This window comes from Salvelinus alpinus, chromosome 33, assembly GCF_045679555.1.
Source record: "Salvelinus alpinus chromosome 33, SLU_Salpinus.1, whole genome shotgun sequence".
Lineage (NCBI taxonomy): Eukaryota > Metazoa > Chordata > Actinopteri > Salmoniformes > Salmonidae > Salvelinus > Salvelinus alpinus.
In genome coordinates, this window is record NC_092118.1 from 27339532 (window position 1) to 27366649 (window position 27118).

General features: G+C 47.1%; 1 protein-coding gene across 4 annotated transcripts in view; it reads left to right on the plus strand.

Annotated features, from left to right (window-relative positions):
• Window positions 1-27118, plus strand: part of LOC139562771 (alpha-ketoglutarate-dependent dioxygenase FTO-like) — a 173808-nt gene that overhangs the window by 7836 nt on the left and 138854 nt on the right. For 3 of the 4 annotated variants that reach the window (XM_071380784.1, XM_071380786.1, XM_071380787.1), the window contains exons 2-4: window positions 14177-14254; window positions 15262-16303; window positions 18383-18511. In XM_071380784.1, coding sequence (XP_071236885.1) covers window positions 14177-14254; window positions 15262-16303; window positions 18383-18511 — 1249 coding nt within the window. The remainder of the gene's footprint in view (window positions 1-14176; window positions 14255-15261; window positions 16304-18382; window positions 18512-27118) is intronic. The other variant, XM_071380785.1, reaches the window with a different exon arrangement.

Genomic DNA, 27118 nt, shown 5'->3' on the forward strand with positions numbered 1-27118 from the left:
TCTCTCTCAGCCTGTGTTTTTGTTCATGGGCCCAGCTAACTTTAGTCATGCGTATGCTATGTTAGAGAAGGGGTCACCAGTTTGATTGGCATGCTGTCAGGCAGGCGTTGCCTTCTGTGGTGTAGTGCCGCCACTCTGTTTTAGAGGGGCTGAGTTATGTGTGTGTACTGTGTGTGTACTGTGTGTGTACTGTGTGTGTACTGTGTGTGTACTGTGTGTGTTCTGTGTGGGGTAGTGATGGTAATAGGGGTGAGGAGGAGGGGTGTTGTCAGAACTCAGAGAGCATTCTTTCTTTGCATGTTCTCCATGAGACAGGCGCTCCTCAGCGTGCGCTGGTGCATGACAGTTGCCTTTCATTGCTGTCTTCTCTGCGCTTAACCTCTGACCAGAACCCCCCTCAATCTTCTCTCCGCCCTCCACGCTCACTCTAACGTGAAGCGTTCTTGGCCCATTCTGAGTGACAGACTTTGGTGCGAGCGGATGGCGAGGAGGTGCCGTGTGTGTGTGCGCGGTGGTACTTGTCATAAGTCCACCACTGTCAGGCCCACCACTTCCTAGCTGCCTGCCTGCCTCTCCATCTAGGTACCATCACATCACCAACCAGCCAGACCTCAACCTTTTGTTCAACAGTCCATAATTCTTCCCACCGGTGCTGTCAACCACATGATCATACGTGCATAAAGAAGAGAGCCCCCTGACGGCATCTCATCCCCCTCTCCTATCTTCTTCTCCTCTCTTCCCATCATAATATAGGCAGATTTCCCTTCCTCTCCTGTTCCTGTCTCTGTGTATTCAGATGAGGCTGACTGGGGGGCAGCAGGTCAGATCCACTTGCCTGGGTAAGGGCCTGAAGTCAGGCTTGTCTCCTGTGAGATGGAGAGAGAGGGAGGTGGGAGGTGGGAGGTGGAGGGAGAGAGGTTGTGTCACTGCTGTTTTGGGCTGTGTGTGTGTGTGTGTGGGGGGTAAATGTGTGTTTGTCTGTGTGTGTGTGTGTGTGTGTGTGTGTGTGTGTGTGTGTGTGTGTGTGTGTGTGTGTGTGTGTGTGTGTGTGTGTGTGTGTGTGTGTGTGTGTGTGTGTGTGTGTGTGTGTGTGTGTGTGTGTGTGTGTTTATCAAGGCAGCTAGGGGTGTGTTGTGTGTGTTCAGTTGTCAGCACTAGTGTCATGCGTGCCCTGGCCCTGTAATGTTGAGGGCAGCCACTGTCATTTGTCTCAGGACTGCTGAAGTGGAGGAATCACACAGGCGTACAGCCTAAACACTGAGGCTCAGCAGTGGCTGAGATGCCATCTATTAGCCTTGTATTCTGCCACAATAGTCTTACCATTTTATTTGTTGTTTGATCAGTTATGTTGCTGTTTGTTCTTGATAATCTGTGGAGTTTTTGGTTAGATTAGTCCTCTTCTGTAGCTCATCAGTTTAGTCTAGTTCTCTTTGTATTCTGCCCATATGCTCTCAAAGCAAGCTTCAGCAAAAAAAACTCCTATTCCTATCTCAATAAACAACTGTTTCTACAAGTTTACGGGCTTGTGTGTGTGTGTGTGTGTGTGTGTGTGTGTGTGTGTGTGTGTGTGTGTGTGTGTGTGTTTGGCCTACTTGTGTGAGTGACAGTGGCACCCATTCCGTATGTAAAAATGTGATACAAAGCTTTGCAAAGTTGTTGTTTCCAGGATCACCAGTAAAGCACATCATATGACTGGGAGTGTTATCCACCAACACACACACACACAGAGGCTCTTTGTGATGTGAGTGGACCTTCTTAAACACATTGTCATATAGAACGGTAGGGATGGACTGGGATGTAAATGCAGTGACAGTCTAGTGTCATGCCTGACTGATGCCGCGTATGGATTGTATTAATCTAAGTGACTGATTCTCCAGCATGCGACGGCTACCCTGTCCCTAACTCCTCAGGAACAGACAGCCTCTGTCGAGTTATCGCTATTTGTAAGTCCTTCCACTGCACTGGGATGACAATAGGGATTAGTGCCAAGGTTCTTTAAACTGTTTTTTTGGGGGGAGAGGGGGAAAGCTTTCTTATCAGCGGCTACAGGATGCTGCTGCAAACACTTTTCCTTGACTGTCAATTAAAGAAGGGATCATTCACTTCAAGGGTATAAATGTTCTAACACTGGTATTAGGATGGGAAGCTAAGTCTCTGACAGATGTTCTAACTTTAATTCTCTGCTTGTTTTTGTGTCCTTTAATTAATTTATGTATCGTTCTATTCAGAGGTTTTAGATTTTTTCTATTTGTGGTAATCTCCGTTGCCATGGTAGTTACAAAGACGGATTCCGGCTTGTCACTCTGCAGTGTTCTTAGGAGGTTCAATCGGCTAATGTATTCAATATCAACATAAATAAAAGGTAAACAGTATCTAATGGTGCGTGTGTTCCTATACCAACTCCACTGCCTGCTGTCTTCTCTCTTCTCTCATTCTGGAGGGGAGGAGGGGAGGTGTCTGTCTCTGATTTGGTGCTTTTAAAGAAAGAGAGCCACTATTGAAAGTGTTTGCAGAAACCAAAAAGGGGTGCAGCTTGTAGGCTTATCTCAGGTTTTTTGGGTAAACAACAGAAACTAGTTTACTACTTGAGTGTTTAGCTGGAGTATGTGGTTGTTCTAGTGATCAGGTGTGTTAGTGTGTATAGTGCTGACGGTGGTGAAGAGAAGTCCCTGTGTTGTATAGCAGAGACCTGGAGCTGTCTGTCACCAGGGGACTCCTCACTATGGGCAGCCGGAGAGAGATGGAGAATGCTGCTAATGGGCAAACTCTCCTCCGTCTCCCCCCTCTCCCTCTGACAGCTCCTTCCTTTTGTTCTCCCCGCTCCTTCCCTCTGTCCCCCCTCCTCCCTCCTCCTCCCCCCTCCTCCTTCTCTCTCTCTGCTGGGGATTTGTGACAAGTTTTAGCAGACTGATCAAACGCGGCGGTGACACCTGATTAGGATATGGAGCATGTTTACAGTAGCGCGTGCCGAGCGAGGACCCCCAGACAACAAGGGAGACTGACTTCAACCCTAACTAATTACATCTCCACCTGGGATGCCATCTGTGACAGCCAGCGATGTAGCCATGCCTCCACTGACTGACTGGAGACTCATGGTTGTTGGATTTATTCATGTCATTCCATACTTCACTGTGACATTTATGGAGGCGGACTGCACTGAATTTTATGGTGTGTGTGTGTGTGTGTGTGTGTGTGTGTGTGTGTGTGTGTGTGTGTGTGTGTGTGTGTGTGTGTGTGTGTGTGTGTGTGTGTGTGTGTGTGTGTGTGTGTGTGTGTGTGTGTGTGTGTGTGTGTGTGTGTGTGTGTGTGTGTGTGTGTGTGTGTAGTGGGATGTTGTGGTGGTTTATTTCACCATCATAGTGGTGTTGGTGATGACTAGCAGTTTCTCCTACATCTCTAGGTGGCAATGTTGAGCAGTGGTTAGAGAGGTGGACTTCTGTCCGACCTCACACTAGATAGAACAACACTCTGGTTGTGTCCCAAATGGCACCCTATAGTGCACTACTTTTGACCAGGGCCCATAGAGCTCTGGTCAGAGGTAGTGCACTACTTAGGAAGTCGGGGGTTCCGTTTGGTGGGTTGTTTTGGTTGGTTAGAGTGAATATACTGGACTCCGTTCCCTGGCTGTTTCACTTTAGTGATTAGTGGTTGGAATGGCTGTTATCTTTTAGTAAGTTATTTTACTCAGACCCTGTTTAGGGATTGCTGAGTATATTGTGACCACATTGCAAAAAAATTAAATGTTGTGTGTGTGTGCCTTGGCTCACCAGACCAATGTCTATATATTTGTGTGTGTGTATCTAAATCAGTGTTAGTGTAAAGGCCATATCCAGATGGTGAGTGGTACATCAGTCACCTAGTAGCAGCAGAGACGGGCCTGTAATTTGTGGCTTTCTCTCCCCCTTCCCTCTCTCTCCCCTCTCTGCCCCAACCTCTCTCTCCCACTCCTCTCTCCCCCACCCAATTGGACCTGACTGGACTGCTGGTCATGCTGTATTACATAGGTTAGATGAAGTAATTATTTCTAGGCCAGTGACTACAAGCCAGATTAATAGTTTTTGAAGCGGCCATAATGGAGGTCTGACCCTGGGGGACATCAGCATTATTTCAGGCTCACCTCCACTCTCATCTCTCTCACCTCCCGGCACGGGGAGGGCTGTGATTTATACCTCCACTAATGGTGGGAGGGGATGGCCCTTAGCTACTAAACACAGCCATAGACACATCTGTTTCTCCATCACAACAAACACAGCGTAGCAGCCAGGACCAACAGCAGGGCTAGAAACAATGACCATACTACTGGAGCTGGAGAGAGCTGGAGAGAGCTGGAGAGTGCGCTAGAGAGAGAATACGATGTCAACTATGTACAGTAACTACGTCCCACATCATCGCTTTACACAATTGACTTGCACGTTCTTGCAAAGTAGGTTAGTGGTATTGGGTCCCTAGTCTAATTCTTGGCATTGGTGGCAGTAGATCTTTCTTAGCGTTGACCGTGTTGGACTGTGCCATAGGTAGCTAGGCCTGTGACAGAGCTGTCTCAGTCCAGATGGGTCCTCCTGTCTGGGCTGTTTTCTGGGGCAGACCCCCTCTCCTCTGGAGCCTGGAGGACCGTCACTTGACTGGACGAGCCACATGGTTTTCACTAGGTGGCACTTGGACATCACCATATGGGATGCTCGCTCGCCGCCACCCCTCCCTCCCTCCCTCCCTCCCTCCCTCCCTCCTTCCCTCCCCTCTGTGCTAAGTACACTTCAGATGTCAAGAGTGTTTTATTTGGATTGGAGGAGGCCAGTGTGTAATGTATTCACCTCCATCTCTGCCAGATGTTAAATTCCCCAGAACATGATCTCCTCAGGCTCCGCCCTGTTAACCTCGCTGATTGGCTCTAATAATTAGCAGGAGTGTGAACAGTAACCACGGCGATATCTCCCTCTTCCCTCAGACCAGTGTGGGTGGAGGTGGTGGGGGAAGTTGGGAACAGCCAAGATCTTCTAGTACGTGACCGAGTCCCATTTTACTTTCTGTCTCAGGCTAGGCTAAATTAGTTGGGTCTGACCCACACTGGCACGATCTCATCAGCACCAACCATGCCCCTGGAGCTCAGGCCGTCATTGTAAATAAGAATTTAAAAATAAATAAAAAAATCAGCACCAACCATTCGCCTGGAGCTCATCAGTACCAACCATTCGCCTGGAGCTCGTCAGCACCAACCATTCACCTGGAGCTCGTCAGCACCAACCATTCACCTGGAGCTCGTCAGGACCAACCATTCACCTGGAGCTCGTCAGCACCAACCATTCACCTGGAGCTCGTCAGTACCAACCATTCACCTGGAGCTCGTCAGTACCAACCATTCACCTGGAGCTCGTCAGCACCAACCATTCACCTGGAGCTCGTCAGCACCAACCATTCACCTGGAGCTCGTCAGGACCAACCATTCACCTGGAGCTCGTCAGCACCAACCATTCACCTGGAGCCCGTCAGTACCAACCATTCACCTGGAGCTCGTCAGCACCAACCATTCACCTGGAGCTCGTCAGCACCAACCATTCACCTGGAGCTCCTCAGCACCAACCATTCACCTGGAGCTCGTTAGCACCAACCATTCACCTGGAGCTCGTCAGCACCAACCATTCACCTGGAGCTCGTCAGCACCATCCATCCACCTGGAGCTCGTCAGCACCAACCATTCACCTGGAGCTCGTCAGCACCAACCATTCACCTGGAGCTCGTCAGCACCAACCATTCACCTGGAGCTCGTCAGCACCAACCATTCACCTGGAGCTCGTCAGCACCAACCATTCACCTGGAGCTCGTCAGCACCAACCATTCACCTGGAGCTCGTTAGCACCAACCATTCACCTGGAGCTCGTCAGTAATATTCAGTACCACCACTGCTTTCTTTTCTACTGGCTTCATATTAACCCTCCAGTCCACTTAAAGCCATGCATGCAGTAGACTGTCCCCTCAGGGTTTGGAAACGTCCGGTCTGTTAATCTGTCACCATCCAGGCTACTAGGAAGAGTGTAAAGAGGATTAAGATGTTAAATTCTTGGTAGAATATTATCCTTGGTTCACAATGAGTGAAGGAAGGAACATACATAAACAGTGAATAGGAATGGATGGGATGGCTTGAGAAGAAAACAAAAATGCCTTCTGTTGCCATATATTTTAGGATTTGTCTAATGCCATTATAGACTATTTATCTTGTGGTGGATTCCAGGAAGACAGTCAAAAACCATGTAAACATTCCCAAATAATATCTGTCCGGTAATTCAATAGCATTCTGAGTCTTAATCGTAAAGTTGAGACACATATGTTAGATTTGTTCTGTTGTAGTGATTCAGTAACAACACTGAATCACTTCCTAAGCGTTCTTGTCTGTTCCTTTAGTCTCAGATATTAGTAACATACTGTTCCTGTACATAGTGGTTAGTAAAGGAAATAGAAAGGAAACATGCTTGTTTTTCACTAAATGGATTCTAGCTAATACAATGCCATTTCAGATGTCACAATCAGCCCTGTTTTACCCTGATTTAGCCCTAGTCTCCATCTGGATTGTAAATCATCTTTATCCCCAGTGAAGCTGCAGACAGGCAGCAGATCATCTAGACTCGATCCTTAAGGACAGGGAAGGGGACTAGCTGCCATCTGAAGGGGTTGATCAGCTTGTGCTGTTAACACTGTGGATGGAACACAGAGCTGGCTCTTTACTCTGTCGTACACTGTTTTCTGGATTAGCAACACAAGCCACTTCCACTGTGAGCAGTCACTCACACACACAGACACTCGGAATGACTGCAATCCTCTCAACATCACCCATCTGTTTCACTCACTGTATCAGAATTAGGACAATTATTGACAGCGAGCTAGAATAAGTAGTCTTGCTATTTGCTCTATTATGGTTTAGATATTGTCCATAATAAAGCTATGAACACATTGTATTGTCTTAACTGTAGGAGAGTGTTCAGGTAGCTTACTGACCAATTCCCTGAGCAGGCCCATGCCCCGTGGCTGACTTCTGTTGTCCTGTGTCCTGTTAAGGAGCTACATTGTGTGACCAGTGGGCCACGCTGCTACCTTCCACAGCAGAGATGTTTCTCTAACTGTTATTGAACTGTTTATTGTCAGAGATCTGCAGTCTCTCTGTCTGAGAACAAAACATCCAGTTCAGCTGTGACCAGACAGACAGACAGACCGTCCTCCAGGAGGAGGGAGCAGGAGGCTGAGTCCTGGCTGGCTGGGCCCCAGCAGCGGGACACCCTCTGGGGCAGAGTATTTAACGCTCCACCTGCTTATCGATCCTGTCCTCCAGGCCGAGTGATGGGCTCGTGAGCGGACACAGGGGAGGGGGCAGAGGGGGGCATGGCAGACCCCAGCCTCAGCCTCCGGTATCCCAGCCCGGCTTGGGTCTGTCCTTGACACTGCCCGTGGGACAGGCCTGGAGGACGCCTTGGCCCCGCTTCTAGCCCTCAGTCTCCCCCGGGCCGCCTGCACTTTGCAGAGCCATATTGATTTTGTGGCGGGGCAGAGAAGTGTGGCTGGCTAGCTAGAGAGGGAGAGAGACAGAGAGAGCAAAGAGACTGATAGAGAGAGACACGGAGAGAGAGAGACACGGAGAGAGAGAGAGCGCTCTCTAAAGCACTGACTTCTCCTTGCCTGCACCTCAGGACGCGACAAGGCTGTCAGAACAACTTGATGGCCTCAGCGCACCCTGCTGAAAACTGCTAATCACAGTCTTTCAATCAATGCTCTCCTTCCCCTAGCTCCGTCCCCCCCGTTCCCTCACCTCTCCCCCAACCTACTGGCCTGTGTCTGAATCTGAATACCTAGGGAATGTGGAAAACAGCTGACCTCATGAAACCATGTTGTCATTTGAAGGTGAAAACTAAAAAGCTTTCTCTATCGACATAATCCTGATAGAAGTGTTATGGCCTGCCCACAAAATAACAATTAAAGCCAAAGTGGCTAACACCCTTTTCTGCTTATGTAAGGCAGGGCCGAGCTCTTAAATATCTGCTCTGTTCTGCTCTGGTCTCCTCTTTCTCTCTCTCTCGTTCTCCACACTCTCTCCTCTCCAGATTTGACACCTTGGGTAAAGGTCATGGAAACATATTTTTCTCCTTCCAGGTGTAGATGAGTGTGAAATAGATGTCGACACCGTGGACACATTGAAAAGCACTTAAATGGACAGGCCTTGTATGTGCCAAGATGTCAGTGTCTAGGCTTACCCCAGGTGTATGTGTAAATACTTTGGGGTGATTCATCTTTCTCTCTTTTGCTTTCTCCTAACGCCTGACAGGGTTACACCTGCCCGTGGCTGTGTCACGGATTGAGTTTAACACTGTGAGAGAGAGACAGAGAGAACACAGAGGGCTAATTGAATGGCTGTTTAAGCTACTTGACTGTCTTCCATTAAGTGATTGTCATTGTGTGTGTGGGTGTGTATACATTTCTGAACATCAACCAGGATGATTGTCTATAGTACTATGTGCTTTGTGTGTGTGTGTGTGTGTGTGTGTGTGTGTGTGTGTGTGTGTGTGTGTGTGTGTGTGTGTGTGTGTGTGTGTGTGTGTGTGTGTGTGTGTGTGTGTGTGTGTGTGTGTGTGTGTGTGTGTGTGTGTGTGTGTGTGTGTGTGTGTGAGAGAGAGACTACTGAGTTGAGCTGCTGAGGGAGGACACAGATGAAGATACATGTTGGTGATCAGCGTTTCCTCTTGGGCAGGAGGAGCATCGAGGCTCATCATATTCTACTGGAGCTGTGTACTATGCAATACCTTTTGACATATTCAGTAGAACAACTATATTTGACTCTTACTATTTACTACATGAGCAGTGACCACCTGATCTGATCAGGATGTAACCAGCTAGTCCTCCAACCAGACAGATGAATATGCATCCCCACCTCCTGGTCCAGTGTGTGGGTGTGGGGTTACACATTATTACTGCCCTGTGTGGCCTGGTTCTCAGGTCACTCTACAGATGTTTCAATCAGTTAACCATTTATTACACTGTTCAGTCACTTATCACTTACCTCCCATCCACCTCCATAACCATTACAGTGACCGCTGACCAGTGTGTGGGATTCTGAGAATGCATTATGCCACGATTTGTCGGAAACAAAACGTCAAAAGGCAGTTAAAGTTTTGCTTTTCTTTCAATGGATAGTGCTTATTATGTCCCGGGGCCTAAATGTCAGTTAACATAACCATGTAGCCTGGGGGGGAGGGAGGGACAGTGTCAGTGTGCAAGGAAGTGTGTGTGATGGCACCTAGGTGATGTGTGATCTCACCGTGGTTCGAAGCAGTCAGAGACATGCCCTGTGTATGAGGTAGCTACGTGCTGTTTGTCACCGAGGCGGAGGGAGTCCAGGTGCCTGGGGGGTGGAGGTCCACGGGGCATGGAGGACCTGGGGGGTGGAGGTCCAGGGGGCTGGGGGGTGGAGGTCCATGAGGCTGGGGCGTGGAGGACCTGGGGGGTGGAGGTCCATGGGGCTGAGGCGTGGAGGACCTGGGGGGTGGAGGTCCAGGGGGCTGGGGGGAGGAGGTCCAGGGGGCTGGGGCATGGAGGACCTGGGGGGTGGAGGTCCAGGGGGCTGGGGGGAGGAGGTCCAGGGGGCTGGGGGGAGGAGGTCCAGGGGGCTGGGGGGAGGAGGTCCAGGGGGCTGGGGCGTGGAGGACCTGGGGGGTGGAGGTCCAGGAGGCTGGGGGGAGGTCCGGTGGCTACCCGCTCCTTACTCCTCACAGCAGGCTTGTTGACAGAGGTGTGAACCTCATCCGTTTGTTCTCTCTCTTCACCCCTCGCCTCCCCCGGTCCGAAGTGGGCACTCCCTGGCCTTCCTGCCATCCTTCTTGCCACTGGCCGCCCCACACCCACTCCCCACATTTTGCGATGGGGTGCCAAATGAAAATGGGACGGAAGCGCGTTTGATGTCTTCGTCTGTCTCCCTGTTTGAGGCTGATGTTCTACAGGAGACTGATTCACCGTCACTTTTGCAGGATGAGACCATTTTCTGAAATCGGTGTCACACAAGTACCAATTGTTTGCTTCCTAAACAAAGCGCTCTATTAGGCCGCTAACTCTCAATGCGTCATCGTGGGGATGAAAGGGGGCTGGGGTTGGCTGTCAAGGTTTTAACTCCCAAGGGCTCTCAGTAGAACGCCATCTACTGGTTGGAGGTCTGGTTCCACCTACACCCTGACTATGGTTCTGATTGTTACAGCATAGCAACCCGAGTCAAAGCCAGTCCATTGGGACCCAGGGTTCCTCAGGGTTATGCTGGATCCATGGGGGTAGTCCTCAGACAAACCACCCTCTCAGAGGAAACGTGCTCTTCTCCACCACCACCAGCAATTTTGATGTAGACACGTTATTTTCTTAGTTATTTTGAGCCATAATGATCTAAGCACTGGACATGAATCGACTCATTAAAGTGTCAAAAATCTAAAATACCATCCGTTTGATTTCCCTCTTGTGTCCAGATCTGAGAGAACAGACCCCCTATTTATGTGATAAACAGTCTGGCCAAGGGGATTTTAATCCCGTCAACAGAGAGAGATTAGGAGCAGCATCAGATATATCACTCAGAACAGACGACTGGCATAGTTACAGTAAATCATCCATGTCATTGTTTTTATGGGATTGGTAATCTGGTTTCTTATGCTGGGTGGAAAAGCAGCATCTCTCTCTGACAGAGAGACTGCTCTGATATACAGGGAGATGAGAGGAGAGAAGGATAGAGGAGAGGAGAGGAGAGAAGGATAGAGGAGAGACAAGAGAAGAGAGGAGGAAATGAGAGCCCATCTGCTACAGAGGGCTGGGGTTGTCTTTTTTTCCTGTGGAATTTCTGAGTGGCTTGATGTATTCGACATGTGCGTGACAGCCCGGTTGTGTGCGATTGGAGCTGAGGCAGTGTGCTATCCAGCCCAGTGTGTGTGTGTGTGTGTGTGTGTGTTGTGTGTGTGTGTGTGTGTGTGTGTGTGTGTGTGTGTGTGTGTGTGTGTGTGTGTGTGTGTGTGTGTGTGTGTGTGTGTGTGTGTGTGTGCCTGCATGCACATCACACAGGGCAATGTGCTCTAAGGTCAAGTTGGCAACGGCCTACCAACCAGCCTTGTACACACATACATGCAGGAACAACACACACTGGTTACACACACAGGAAACACACCACACTGCCCCCTTACTCATGCTCACACATCACACAGAAACACCCCCACGCTGGACACTCACACACACACTCACACACACACACAGGTTTAATATCCTGAAGCTTCTGCAGGAATTTGACACCAATGAATGTTTGTCAGTTTTCCTCCTCTGCTCTTCTTCCTGGCCCTTTGAACACAGACTGGCCATGAATAGTGTATGTTGTTTTGTGTTGTAGATTCACTCTGTCTGTGGACCAGTTTTCCTCTCCTTTTGTTTGTTCCACTCTAAATAGAATAACTTAGTGCCGGCCTGTCTGGAAGCCCATGTGCATCCTGTTTGTGTTGTTGGTGGGGGTGGTGTTGTTGGTGGTGGTGTTATTGGTGTAGTTGGTGGTGTTGTTGGTGTTTGGTGTTGTAGTTGATGGTGGTGGTGTTGGTGGTGTTCTTGCTGGTGGTGTTGTTGGTGTTTGTTGGTGTTATTGTTGGTGGTGGTGTTGTTGGTGTTTGGTGGTGTTGTAGTTGGTGGTGGTGTTATTGGTGTTGGTGTAGTTGGTGGTGTTGTAGTTGATGTTGGTGGTGTTGTAGTTGATGTTGGTGGTGGTGTTGTTGGTGGTGTTATTGGTGTTGGTGTAGTTGGTGGTGTTGTAGTTGATGTTAGTGGTGTTGTAGTTGATGTTAGTGGTGTTGTTGTTGTTGTTGGTGTTGGTGTTTGGTGTTGGTGGTGGTGTAGTTGGGGGTGGTGTTGTAGTTGATGGTGGTGTTATTGGTGTTTGGTGGTGTTGTAGTTGATGGTGGGGGTGTTGTTTGGTGTAGTTGATGGTGGTGGGGGTGTTGGTGGTGTTATTGGTGTTGGTGGTGGTGTAGTTGTTGTTGGTGATGTTGTTGGTGTTTGGTGGTGTTGTAGTTGGTGGTGTTGTTTGTGTTTGGTGGTGGTGGTGTTGGTGGTGTTATTGGTGTTGGTGGTGTTGGTGGTGGTGTAGTTGTTGGTGGTGGTGTTTTTGGTGTTTGGTGGTGTTGTAGTTGGTGGTGTTGTAGTTGGTGGTGTTGTAGTTGTTGTTGGTGATGTTGTTGGTGTTTGGTGGTGTTGTAGTTGGTGGTGTTGTTTGTGTTTGGTGGTGGTGGTGTTGGTGGTGTTATTGGTGTTGGTGGTGGTGTAGTTGTTGGTGGTGGTGTTGTAGTTGGTGGTGGTGTAGTTGGTGGTGTTGTAGTTGGTGGTGGTGTTGGTGTTATTGGTGTTGGTGGGGATGGTGTTGTAGTTGGTGGTGTTGTAGTTGGTGGTGGTGTTATTGGTGTTGGTGGGGATGGTGTTGTAGTTGGTGGTGGTGTTATTGGTGTTGGTGTCTGGTGGTGTTGTTGGTGTTTGGTGGTGTTGTAGTTGGTGGTGGTGTAGTTGGTGGGGATGGTGTTGTTGGTGTTTGGTGGTGTTGTAGTTGGTGGTGTTGTAGTTGGTGGTGTTGTAGTTGATGGTGTTGTAGTTGGTGGTGGTGTAGTTGGTGGTGGTGTTATTGGTGGTGGTGTTATTGGTGTTGGTGGGGATGGTGTTGTAGTTGGTGGTGTTGTAGTTGGTGGTGGTGTTATTGGTGTTGGTGTCTGGTGGTGTTGTTGGTGTTTGGTGGTGTTGTAGTTGGTGGTGTTGTAGTTGGTGGTGTTGTAGTTGGTGGTGGTGTAGTTGGTGGGGATGGTGTTGTTGGTGTTTGGTGGTGTTGTAGTTGGTGGTGTTATAGTTGGTGGTGTTGTAGTTGGTGGTGGTGTAGTTGGTGGTGGTGTAGTTGGTGGTGGTGTAGTTGGTGGTGGTGTAGTTATTGGTGTAGTTGGTGGTGGTGTAGTTGGTGGTGGTGGTGTAGTTGGTGGGGATGGTGTTGTAGTTGGTGGTGTTGTAGTTGGTGGTGTTGTAGTTGGTGGTGGTGGTGTTGATGTAGTTTAGCCTGCAGATAAAGCTGTAGCCCCCTGAAGGGAACTCTACTAACAGCATAGAGCTAATAGGTTCTCCGTCTCCGTCTCCCATACTGAGATTTCACCTTTTCCTCTGTATTCATGCACATACTTTTTCTGTTTGTTCTCTTTTTGATCCAGTCCTCTTTTGAGTCATTCAGGACACAACCTTTTTAACGTACACTTTAATGTTCTTAACAGGACATTTTATTTCACTCTAAAAGTCAGGACATATTTTGGCGGTCGGGACTCTCGCATTCCCCCGCGTCCCGCATGAGGTCTCTGGCATTATTAGGCCGGCAGAAATGTGAAACGCATGTAGTAAATGTCTGGGAATATATACGAGGCCTGCTGTCCTTAAACCTCACAGCCTTCACTCTGCTCTGTGCTTGCTCACTGCTGATGTGGGGAAGCTGTGCGGCAAGGGGCGAGGCGAAGCGTTCACACCGGTGTCCACAGCACATTTAAAGGTTTAAAGGCAGGAGCGGGTCACTGACATGGCACTCTCGCCCGCCGGCTCTCAGCCAGCCAGTGGCTGACTGGGGTGTGGGGTGTGTGCACCTGTGGGGCTGTGGGGAGAGAATAAAGGACGGAGGGACGCAGACGGCAGAGAGGGAAGGAGGTGAGGGGAGGGTTCGGCACTTGTGAAATTTATTTGGGTATCACAGTTTTACGCTGGTTGCCGTTGGATTTACAGGTAGGAATGGAATGTGAGCCAATGAAAGGGCTTTGATCCTTCCACCAGGTTGGGTCTTTATAGGAGGGAGCCAGTACGCAGAACGCAGCAGGGCATTCTTTATAAGGTTGTGAGGAACCCCACTGCAGAACCCAGAAATCATAAAAATGTGAGACTACAATGAAGCTAGGGGATTATGGGATGGTCATTGGATATCATCTGGGGAGGTTGAATTAAATGGGACACTGATGCTTCACAGTCTCAGTTTAAATGTAGGCTAATGCATTCGCCAACTCCCAAAACCCTGAATTAATCTGTTCTCTTCTATCGTACATGTCATTACCTGTAGATTCATCATGACGTGTGCATCTTTGCTGACCTTTGTGTACTGACCTGTGTCTGGTCTCCTCTTCTCCAGAGGCGCAGGCTGCTGCAGGAGCTAGGAGACCAGCGTATCCCCTACCTCGGGCCCTCAGACCATGGCTTCCAACAGCTGGTGAGTCAGTCAGTCAGGCTGGTCCAGAGTCCAGACCACTGTTGACCTTCTGCCATTGGTACTAGTCCAGACCTTCTGTCATCCCACTGCCATTGGTACTAGTCCAGACCTTCTGTCATCCCACTGCCATTGGTACTAGTCCAGACCTTCTGTCATCCCACTGCCATTGGTACTAGTCCAGACCTTCTGTCATCCCACTGCCATTGGTACTAGTCCAGACCTTCTGTCATCCCACTGCCATTGGTACTAGTCCAGACCTTCTGTCATCCCACTGCCATTGGTACTAGTCCAGACCTTCTGTCATCCCACTGCCATTGGTACTAGTCCAGACCTTCTGTCATGCCACTGTCATTGGTACTAGTCCAGACCTTCTGTCATCCCACTGCCATTGGTACTAGTCCAGACCTTCTGTCATCCCACTGTCATTGGTACTAGTCCAGACCTTCTGTCATCCCACTGCCATTGGTACTAGTCCAGACCTTCTGTCATCCCACTGCCATTGGTACTAGTCCAGACCTTCTGTCATCCCACTGCCATTGGTACTAGTCCAGACCTTCTGTCATCCCACTGCCATTGGTACTAGTCCAGACCTTCTGTCATCCCACTGCCATTGGTACTAGTCCAGATCTTCTGTCATCCCACTGCCATTGGTACTAGTCCAGACCTTCTGTCATCCCACTGTCATTGGTACTAGTCCAGACCTTCTGTCATCCCACTGCCATTGGTACTAGTCCAGACCTTCTGTCATCCCACTGCCATTGGTACTAGTCCATACCAAAGCCTTCTGTCTATCCCACTGCACACAGAGGACTCAGCACTTGGAAAGATACTTAGCTCATAGGCAGAACCATAGAATTAGAAGGAACAATGGCTAGTTATACAATATTTATGTTGGCTGTTTGGTCTGTGTACTTGTTCTCCATCAATTGTTTCTGGAGACAGAGAGACCACTTAACTCATAGCAGGCAGAACAACAGCTAATTGATCTGTGTTTGTTTGTGTTCCAGTGGGAGACTAGCTACTCTGGCCTGGCTCTGCGGCGGTCCTGCTCCCTGCCTGAGGAGCTCCATGGTCGGGTGGAGGCTGCTCTGCTCACCCTGCGGCGGAGGGGCTGTTTCCTGAGGGACCTGGTGAAGGTGAGGGACCGAGACGTCTTCACCGCCGTGTCCCGGGTGCTGCTGGGTCAGCCAGGAACCACCTACCGCTACCTGGACACGCGGCTCTTCACCATCCCCTGGCACACAGACGAGCAGAGAGGGACCTGCTGCGACCCAGACCTCAGCGCCGCCTGCAAAGCACTCTGGGAGCTCAACCGCTTCTTCTGCTCTGATGTCGGAGACAGGAAGGAGGGGGATGTTTTCAAGCAGTGCAGGAAAGAGTTGGTTGGTGCTATAGAGTCTAAACCCAGTGTAGAAGGAGACACGGAGTCTAAAGATAGCGAGGAGTCCAAACCCAGTGACGATGGAGGAGACTCGGAGTCCAAGCAGAGTGAGGAGGGAGAGACTGAGTCAAAGCACAGCGACGATTGGGACATAGAGTCAAAACACAGTGAAGAAGAAGGCCAATTGTCCAAACAGGATGCAGCGTGGGAGTCAAGACACAGCGACGAGATGGGAGATATGAAGACTAAACAAACTGAACTGGGTAGTCCAGCGGGGTCAAAACAACACAGTGAGGGAAAACACACAGGCTGGAAGCACAGGCCAGCTGGCAGCACAGAGACAGAGACCACAGGCCTAGGCCCTCAGGAGCAGCCTGTGGCTGAGCTAAAACACAGTCTCTCTGGGTACCACATTGAAGATGAGGATGAAGACCAGCAGAGTGGCCAGGGATGCTCTAACCTCAACCCTGCTAAGACATCCTGTCCTGGCCCGACCCAGTTCAACGTCACCCTGCTCAACTACATGGACCCAGCAGCTATGAGCCAGCTGAAAGAAGAGCCGTATTATGGGATGGGTAAGATGGCTGTGGGCTGGCACCATGATGAGAACCTGGTCAGCCTATCTCCTGTGGCCGTCTACAGCTACAGCTGTCATGACGACGACAAAGGTGAGGGTCAAAGGTCATACTGTATAGTTGTTGTATATCACTGTCAGTAGTGGTGGATCCCCGTCAAACTAGACCCAAACTTCCTCAAAAACACCCTTCAGTCTCACTTGTTATCCCATTTTTATCACCACCCACAACCCCTTAGAAGTAGCTATTTTCTTCTCCACTGTGATGTCATTTTGAGCTACTATCTCTATCAGATGCAGCTAACAGTTAACGTTGTGTATGTGGCCCTACAGCAGCTCACTTCCAACAGCTTTACAGCATTTATCTCAGACACGGCCTCCAGTGAGCCAGCCATCAGATCTATCAGCCTGATAGTGTCAGGGCATTATCAAATGTCATCACAGACTGCCTCTGTTCTGTTCTGACAGGCTGGGATGCCTTATCGCTAGCAGGGCCAGGGGGTGAGGGAAGATCATCAACACACACTCTCTGGGACACATTCAGGGGCTAAACACATGCTGAACGGCACACTACAAAACTCCAACAACTCGCCCAGCCTTATCGCTCAACCATCTGATCTAAGTCATTTCCTCCAGAAATGATCAATGTGTAATTATCTGATATGGAATAATGAGTGTCTGCTTTGATTTCTGGTTCTAGACTGTACAGCAGTATTGAGGCAGAGTTTAGCCTAGATGTTCTATCATAGTGGGTCTCGGCCTGATTTTATAGGGCTGATGTGAGTATCTTTTTTGATGGAGTTCATTGCTATTGAATCAGTGATCGTCTAACAAAATTCTGATTGATCGACCATGATCATATTTTTAAATCAAATATTTACTCTGTTTTACTACCAAGGTGCACAATCCCCTTTTAACATGACAATACCTTGCACAACCCATATCTCAGCCGCCTTTGCATCGGGCCAACATCATTTCAGAGGGATTGGTTAAACAGAACCATCTGCCGTAGAGTAAAAGTCTGTGGAGATGATTTGTTCTGACCCTTGACCCCTGGGAACGCTGGCTTCAAACAGCACAGGACCGACCGGCCGGGGCTGTAGTCTAGGTAGACTGTTCTATCTGCAGCTGTGCCTTTCCTTTGTAGGCCAAACTGACCCCACAGCACCAGACTTCACAGACAAACCTGACAAAGTTTAGCAGCACTGCTCGCTAACCCCGCTGTGCATTACTCAAGAAATGTTATGTTCACTTTGGGCCAGATCGTTCTGAATACTCCCAGAACCACAGAGATGGAATTGTTACCATGCGGAATGTTGTTTTTTTACGAGGGGGCCCATGTTTTTTTACATTGTTCTCGGCTGCGCCACAGACAAAGCCCCTCTCTCTCTCTCTTTCTCAACTCAATAATTTAGCTGTTTTGCATCACACAGTCTGGTACGTACAGTAACCAGTAACCTTCTAAGCATGTTTATTTGCATGACACCTGTCTTTCTTTTGACACGCTTAGTTTTCATGTCAGGTCTGGGAGAAGTCTAGTATTTGTCTCTTTTTCCCAAGGCTCTGGTGTTTCAGAATGGTTTTATTTAGAATCACCCAGCTGCTCTCATCCGGAGGTATCTGGCTTGGCGGCAGAGTGTTTTCCGGCTGGAAAGACCACAATGCTCTTTACTCCAGCTCCAACACCATTCCCATCCTGGGTCCTTTAGGAGCAGTGTCATTAACGGCTCTATCAGAAAGCACTGGCTGGAAATTAAGTTACTATTTGTCCTCTGCTGAGCAAAGGAAAAGGCCTGATTTGCCGTGGGGCTGAGAGAGGCCCAGGAAGACTTTAGTATTGATTTATGCTGAAGGGTGTGGACCTAACAGGGGCTGGGTAGATCTCGTTTTCTCACCATGCCTCGGATGGAGGACAGACAGGGAGAGGCTGGGTGAGAGGCTCAGAGACTGGCTATGGGAGGAGAATAGTCCCCACTACCCTGTCTGTCTGCTGCCCCTACACACACTAGCTACCTAACATCAAATACTTTTATTAAAAAGGCTGTCCTCTTGTACAGAAACTGTGATGAAGACACAAGTTGTACTGAGAGATAATGTAACAATATGCCCTGTCTCCTATTGTATATTTGGTTCTGATCTGACTAACCTAAGTGGTGGGGTTGTTTGTGTTTAGCAGGTGTGAGCTCGGAGGAGGGTCCTGCAGAGAAGGGCTGCTGGAGGATTGGTTTAAAGTTGGCCTGGGACATCCACACCCCTGGATTGACCCTCCCACTGCAGTCCGGAGACTCCTACTACCTGAGAGGTACTAGAGCATGCACACCACTCCTTCTACATGACATCGCTAGTCTGTGTGAGATTTACACTTGATGTTCTAGTGTGTTTGGTTTACTGTGTCCCTACTGACCCATAGAAGCAGGATGCTCTCCAGACTCTCTCTCTCTTTCTCTCTCTTTTCTCCCTTTTTTTTCTCTCTCTCTCTCTCTCTCTTATCTATCTCTCTATTTCTCGCTCTCTCATCATTGTGTTAGTCTGAACCCAACCCGACCAGAAGCCCTGTTCTGTTCCGCATGTAGCTCGGACTCTGCCCTGCTTGTGTATCTGTAACCCTAAGGTTCCATGTAATTGCATGCATTAGAGAGGTTAAGGAAACCAAATGTTATTTTGTGAAGTCCTGTGACCCGGTGCTGGTGGTGTCTCTATGGAGTGGAGAGGACAGGCAGCGGGCCAGGAGGGTGTAAATGCTGATGGCTACAGCAGATGCCTTTCCCTTTCATCTCCGCCTGCTGGGTCGGGCTGCTCTTAGCTTCTACAATACAGGACAAGGCTACACAGCTATTATTGGCTACCACTAGGTTCCCCATCACAGCAGCACGCCATGTCCCACACTGTGTATGGGTTAGGACCTCCAAGACATCATTGTGTGTATTTGTCTGGGATCGTTGGTGAAATATGACTGCATTATGTTTTTGGACACGTACGAACAGACACACACACAAAGACACAGGCAAGAACATGCAGGAACAGACTCATATTCTACCTCAAAACATGTTGATTTGAGTAGAAACCATGAGTTGGAGTGACCTCACGGGACATAACCCAGACAGGATGAGATTTGTCACTTTCAGTCCAGGCATGATAACAGAGTGATGGCCTGCTCTACAAACACCATTGTAATTGGACCTGACTGAACTCGATCAATGGGGATTTATGTTCCAGTTTGGAAGATCCCTACAGGATCACTATTGTACTGTATCAGCTCACACAGTCAGTCTGTCGCACTCCTACACCTGGATCAGGTACACAGTACAGACACTAACTACTGTAATCAACCAAGACTACATTCAAGAAACTAGTCCACTCAGTGTTTCATTGGAGGTTATAGCATGCCTCGACAAGGGAAAGAAATAAAAGCTAGCTTTGTGATGCCTGTTGACTAGTGGCTTTCTGGTGTTTTTTTATGTTTTAGTAATATTTAAAACATTTTGTCGTAGTTTTTGCCCCTTTTTTACATTTACATTTAAGTCATTTAGCAGACGCTCTTATCCAGAGCGACTTACAAATTGGAAAGTTCATACATATTCATCCTGGTCCCCCCGTGGGGAATGAACCCACAACCCTGGCGTTGCAAGCGCCATGCTCTACCAACTGAGCCACACGGGACCACACATCACAATTTTTCTCCCCAATTTTGTGATATCCAATTGGTAGTTACAGTCTTGTCCCATCCATCGCTGCAACTCCCGTACGGACTCGGAGAGGCGAAGGTCGAGAGCCTTGCGTCCTCCGAAACAGGACCCCGCCAAGCCGCACTGCTTCTTGACACACTGCTCGCTTAACCCGGAAGCCAGCCGGACCAATGTGTCGGAGGAAAGCTGGCGACCGAAGTCAGCGTGCGTGCGCCCGGCCCGACACAAGGAGTCGCTAGAGAGCAATGGGACAAGGACATCCCAGACAGCCAAACCATCCTCTAGGCTGGGCCAATTGTGCACCACCTCATGGGTCTCGGGATAGAACCTGGGTCTGTAGTGACGCCTCTAGACCGTTGCGCCACTCGGGAGGCCCCTGGCTTTGTAGTGTTTTAATAAAGAACGTGCCCGTGTACCATAACGAACACACCGTCATTCCTTTTAGGCACCGTTAGTCAGTGACTCAACCTCTGAACTGTTAATGTTTTGTGTGTGTGTGTGTAATATGTGTGTGCAAATTTAATCAGCCGTTATTTCCACCCAAATGGAATTTCAGTGGTTAAAAAAGAACAATGCAAGTCTGACACCGAGCCTGTTGGGTAATACGATTTCCAGCTCCCAACTCACGAGGGACCCGAGAAAGAGTTGACCCAATATATTTAAAAGCCTGCTGCTTCCTGGAAAAAAGAAGGGGACAAGTGGCAACAGATGAGGGGGTAGAGAAAGAAAGATAAATATTTATTACAGAAATCGAGTTTGTCCCCCCCAGTGCCATCAGACTGTGGAGGACCAGATTGATGGAGATCATTTATTATTGGATATAAACTGTTTTAAAGACGGGAGTCATTCCCTCCAGAGACCTAATCCTTCACAATCTCATCAGAGGATAACACAGAACAGTGGGGGAACTTGTTTTGTTTGTCATGCTCTTTTTCAGTTTTTTCCCTCACTACCTCATAATAATATCTATTAATATCTATCTTCCTAAAGCACTTCACTGTTTGACTTTCAAACCAAAGGCATTAGCCAGCCACACTGCTCAAGGCGGGATGTAAATATGCACATGTGCTGTGAGTGACAGCTCTGTAATGGCTAAATTAATGATTTGTTGTGGAGCAAATAACAACAGAGCTGGGCGATTTCTAAACACACAAACAAGCTCGTGGACTGACGGGACTGATACACTAGAAACAGCAGTTGGGATCGGATCAGGATCTTTATTTATTGGATACATGTTTGTTGATATCAGACCTCCATCATGAGGGAATGAGATCTGACAGTGTTTGTTGATATGAGACCTCCATCATGAGGGATTGAATGAGATCTGACAGTGTTTGTTGATATCAGACCTCCATCATGAGGGAATGAGATCTGACAGTGTTTGTTGATATGAGACCTCCATCATGAGGGATTGAATGAGATCTGACAGTGTTTGTTGATATCAGACCTCCATCATGAGGGAATGAGATCTGACAGTGTTTGTTGATATGAGACCTCCATCATGATGAATGAGATCTGACAGTGTTTGTTGATATGAGACCTCCATCATGAGGAATGAGATCTGACAGTGTTTGTTGATATGAGACCTCCATCATGAGGGAATGAGATCTGACAGTGTTTGTTGATATGAGACCTCCATCATGAGGAATGAGATCTGACAGTGTTTGTTGATATGAGACCTCCATCATGAGGGAATGAGATCTGACAGTGTTTGTTGATATGAGACCTCCATCATGAGGGAATGAGATCTGACAGTGTTTGTTGATATGAGACCTCCATCATGAGGGATTGAATGAGATCTGACAGTGTTTGTTGATATGAGACCTCCATCATGAGGGAATGAGATCTGACAGTGTTTGTTGATATGAGACCTCCATCATGAGGGAATGAGATCTGACAGTGTTTGTTGATATGAGACCTCCATCATGAGGGAATGAGATCTGACAGTGTTTGTTGATATGAGACCTCCATCATGAGGAATGAGATCTGACAGTGTTTGTTGATATGAGACCTCCATCATGAGGGAATGAGATCTGACAGTGTTTGTTGATATGAGACCTCCATCATGAGGGAATGAGATCTGACAGTGTTTGTTGATATGAGACCTCCATCATGAGGAATGAGATCTGACAGTGTTTGTTACATGAGACCTCCATCATGAGGGATTGAATGAGATCTGACAGTGTTTGTTATATGAGACCTCCATCATGAGGGAATGAGATCTGACAGTGTTTGTTGATATGAGACCTCCATCATGAGGGAATGAGATCTGACAGTGTTTGTTGATATGAGACCTCCATCATGAGGAATGAGATCTGACAGTGTTTGTTGATATGAGACCTCCATCATGAGGGATTGAATGAGATCTGACAGTGTTTGTTATATGAGACCTCCATCATGAGGGAATGAATGAGATCTGACAGTGTTTGTTATATGAGACCTCCATCATGAGGGATTGAATGAGATCTGACAGTGTTTGTTGATATGAGACCTCCATCATGAGGGATTGAATGAGATCTGACAGTGTTTGTTGATATGAGACCTCCATCATGAGGGAATGAGATCTGACAGTGTTTGTTATATGAGAACTCCATCATGAGGAATGAGATCTGACAGTGTTTGTTGATATGAGACCTCCATCATGAGGAATGAGATCTGACAGTGTTTGTTATATGAGACCTCCATCAGGAGGGAATCAATGAGATCTGACAGTGTTTGTTGATATGAGACCTCCATCATGAGGAATGAGATCTGACAGTGTTTGTTGATATGAGACCTCCATCATGAGGAATGAGATCTGACAGTGTTTGTTGTTATGAGACCTCCATCATGAGGAATTGAATGAGATCTGACAGTGTTTGTTGATATGAGACCACCATCATGAGGAATGAGATCTGACAGTGTTTGTTGATATGAGACCTCCATCATGAGGGATTGAATGAGATCTGACAGTGTTTGTTGATATGAGACCTCCATCATGAGGGAATGAATGAGATCTGACAGTGTTTGTTATATGAGACCTCCATCATGAGGGTTTGAATGAGATCTGACAGTGTTTGTTGATATGAGACCTCCATCATGAGGGAATGAGATCTGACAGTGTTTGTTATGTGAGAACTCCATCATGAGGAATGAGATCTGACAGTGTTTGTTGATATGAGACCTCCATCATGAGGGATTGAATGAGATCTGACAGTGTTTGTTATATGAGACCTCCATCATGAGGGAATGATTGAGATCTGATAGTGTTTGTTATATGAGACCTCCATCATGAGTGATTGAATGAGATCTGACAGTGTTTGTTATATGAGACCTCCATCATGAGGGATTGAATGAGATCTGACAGTGTTTGTTATATGAGACCTCCATCATGAGGAATGAGATCTGACAGTGTTTGTTATATGAGACCTCCATCAGGAGGGAATGAATGAGATCTGACAGTGTTTGTTGATATGAGACCTCCATCATGAGGAATGAGATCTGACAGTGTTTGTTGATATGAGACCTCCATCATGAGGGTTTGAATGAGATCTGACAGTGTTTGTTATATGAGACCTCCATCATGAGGGAATGAATGAGATCTGACAGTGTTTGTTATATGAGACCTCCATCATGAGGGATTGAATGAGATCTGACAGTGTTTGTTGATATGAGACCTCCATCATGAGGGATTGAATGAGATCTGACAGTGTTTGTTGATATGAGACCTCCATCATGAGGGAATGAGATCTGACAGTGTTTGTTATATGAGAACTCCATCATGAGGAATGAGATCTGACAGTGTTTGTTGATATGAGACCTCCATCATGAGGAATGAGATCTGACAGTGTTTGTTATATGAGACCTCCATCAGGAGGGAATGAATGAGATCTGACAGTGTTTGTTGATATGAGACCTCCATCATGAGGAATGAGATCTGACAGTGTTTGTTGATGTGAGACCTCCATCATGAGGAATGAGATCTGACAGTGTTTGTTGTTATGAGACCTCCATCATGAGGAATTGAATGAGATCTGACAGTGTTTGTTGATATGAGACCACCATCATGAGGAATGAGATCTGACAGTGTTTGTTGATATGAGACCTCCATCATGAGGGATTGAATGAGATCTGACAGTGTTTGTTGATATGAGACCTCCATCATGAGGGAATGAATGAGATCTGACAGTGTTTGTTATATGAGACCTCCATCATGAGGGTTTGAATGAGATCTGACAGTGTTTGTTGATATGAGACCTCCATCATGAGGGAATGAGATCTGACAGTGTTTGTTATGTGAGAACTCCATCATGAGGAATGAGATCTGACAGTGTTTGTTGATATGAGACCTCCATCATGAGGGATTGAATGAGATCTGACAGTGTTTGTTGATATGAGACCTCCATCATGAGGGATTGAATGAGATCTGACAGTGTTTGTTGATATGAGACCTCCATCATGAGGGAATGAGATCTGACAGTGTTTGTTATATGAGAACTCCATCATGAGGAATGAGATCTGACAGTGTTTGTTGATATGAGACCTCCATCATGAGGAATGAGATCTGACAGTGTTTGTTATATGAGACCTCCATCAGGAGGGAATGAATGAGATCTGACAGTGTTTGTTGATATGAGACCTCCATCATGAGGAATGAGATCTGACAGTGTTTGTTGATATGAGACCTCCATCATGAGGAATGAGATCTGACAGTGTTTGTTGTTATGAGACCTCCATCATGAGGAATTGAATGAGATCTGACAGTGTTTGTTGATATGAGACCACCATCATGAGGAATGAGATCTGACAGTGTTTGTTGATATGAGACCTCCATCATGAGGGATTGAATGAGATCTGACAGTGTTTGTTGATATGAGACCTCCATCATGAGGGAATGAATGAGATCTGACAGTGTTTGTTATATGAGACCTCCATCATGAGGGTTTGAATGAGATCTGACAGTGTTTGTTGATATGAGACCTCCATCATGAGGGAATGAGATCTGACAGTGTTTGTTATGTGAGAACTCCATCATGAGGAATGAGATCTGACAGTGTTTGTTGATATGAGACCTCCATCATGAGGGATTGAATGAGATCTGACAGTGTTTGTTATATGAGACCTCCATCATGAGGAATGAGATCTGACAGTGTTTGTTATATGAGACCTCCATCAGGAGGGAATGAATGAGATCTGACAGTGTTTGTTGATATGAGACCTCCATCATGAGGATTGAGATCGGACAGTGTTTGTTGATAGCAGACCTCCATCATGAGGAATGAATGAGATCTGACAGTGTTTGTTGATATGAGACCTCCATCATGAGGAATGAGATCTGACAGTGTTTGTTGATATGAGACCTCCATCATGAGGGATTGGATGAGATCTGACAGTGTTTGTTGATATGAGACCTCCATCATGAGGGATTGAATGAGATCTGACAGTGTTTGTTGATATGAGACCTCCATCATGAGGGAATGAGATCTGACAGTGTTTGTTATATGAGAACTCCATCATGAGGAATGAGATCTGACAGTGTTTGTTGATATGAGACCTCCATCATGAGGAATGAGATCTGACAGTGTTTGTTATATGAGACCTCCATCAGGAGGGAATGAATGAGATCTGACAGTGTTTGTTGATATGAGACCTCCATCATGAGGAATGAGATCTGACAGTGTTTGTTGATATGAGACCTCCATCATGAGGAATGAGATCTGACAGTGTTTGTTGTTATGAGACCTCCATCATGAGGAATTGAATGAGATCTGACAGTGTTTGTTGATATGAGACCACCATCATGAGGAATGAGATCTGACAGTGTTTGTTGATATGAGACCTCCATCATGAGGGATTGAATGAGATCTGACAGTGTTTGTTGATATGAGACCTCCATCATGAGGGAATGAATGAGATCTGACAGTGTTTGTTATATGAGACCTCCATCATGAGGGCTTGAATGAGATCTGACAGTGTTTGTTGATATGAGACCTCCATCATGAGGGAATGAGATCTGACAGTGTTTGTTATGTGAGAACTCCATCATGAGGAATGAGATCTGACAGTGTTTGTTGATATGAGACCTCCATCATGAGGGATTGAATGAGATCTGACAGTGTTTGTTATATGAGACCTCCATCATGAGGAATGAGATCTGACAGTGTTTGTTATATGAGACCTCCATCAGGAGGGAATGAATGAGATCTGACAGTGTTTGTTGATATGAGACCTCCATCATGAGGATTGAGATCGGACAGTGTTTGTTGATAGCAGACCTCCATCATGAGGAATGAATGAGATCTGACAGTGTTTGTTGATATGAGACCTCCATCATGAGGAATGAGATCTGACAGTGTTTGTTGTTATGAGACCTCCATCATGAGGAATTGAATGAGATCTGACAGTGTTTGTTGATATGAGACCTCATTCATTCCCTCATGATGGAGGTCTCATATCAACAAACACTGTCAGATCTCATTCATTCCCTCATGATGGAGATCTGACAGTGTTTGTTATATGAGACCTCCATCATGAGGGAATGCATGAGATCTGACAGTGTTTGTTGATATGAGACCTCCATCATGAGGGATTGAATGAGATCTGACAGTGTTTGTTATATGAGACCTCCATCATGAGGGAATGAATGAGATCTGACAGTGTTTGTTATATGAGACCTCCATCATGAGGGAATGAATGAGATCTGACAGTGTTTGTTAAATGAGACCTCCATCATGAGGGAATGAATGAGATCTGACAGTGTTTGTTATATGAGACCTCCATCATGAGGGAATGAATGAGATCTGACAGTGTTTGTTATATGAGACCTCCATCATGAGGGAATGAATGAGATCTGACAGTGTTTGTTGATATGAGACCTCCATCATGAGGAATGAATGAGATCTGACAGTGTTTGTTATATGAGACCTCCATCATGAGGGATTGAATGAGATCTGACAGTGTTTGTTGATATGAGACCACCATCATGAGGAATGAGATCTGACAGTGTTTGTTATATGAGACCTCCATCATGAGGAATGAGATCTGACAGTGTTTGTTATATGAGACCTCCATCATGAGGGAATGAATGAGATCTGATAGTGTTTGTTATAATAGACCTCCATCATGAGGGATTGAATGAGATCTGATAGTGTTTGATAGTGTTTGTTATATGAGACCTCCATCATGAGGGATTGAATGAGATCTGACAGTGTTTGTTGTATGAGACCTCCATCATGAGGGATTGA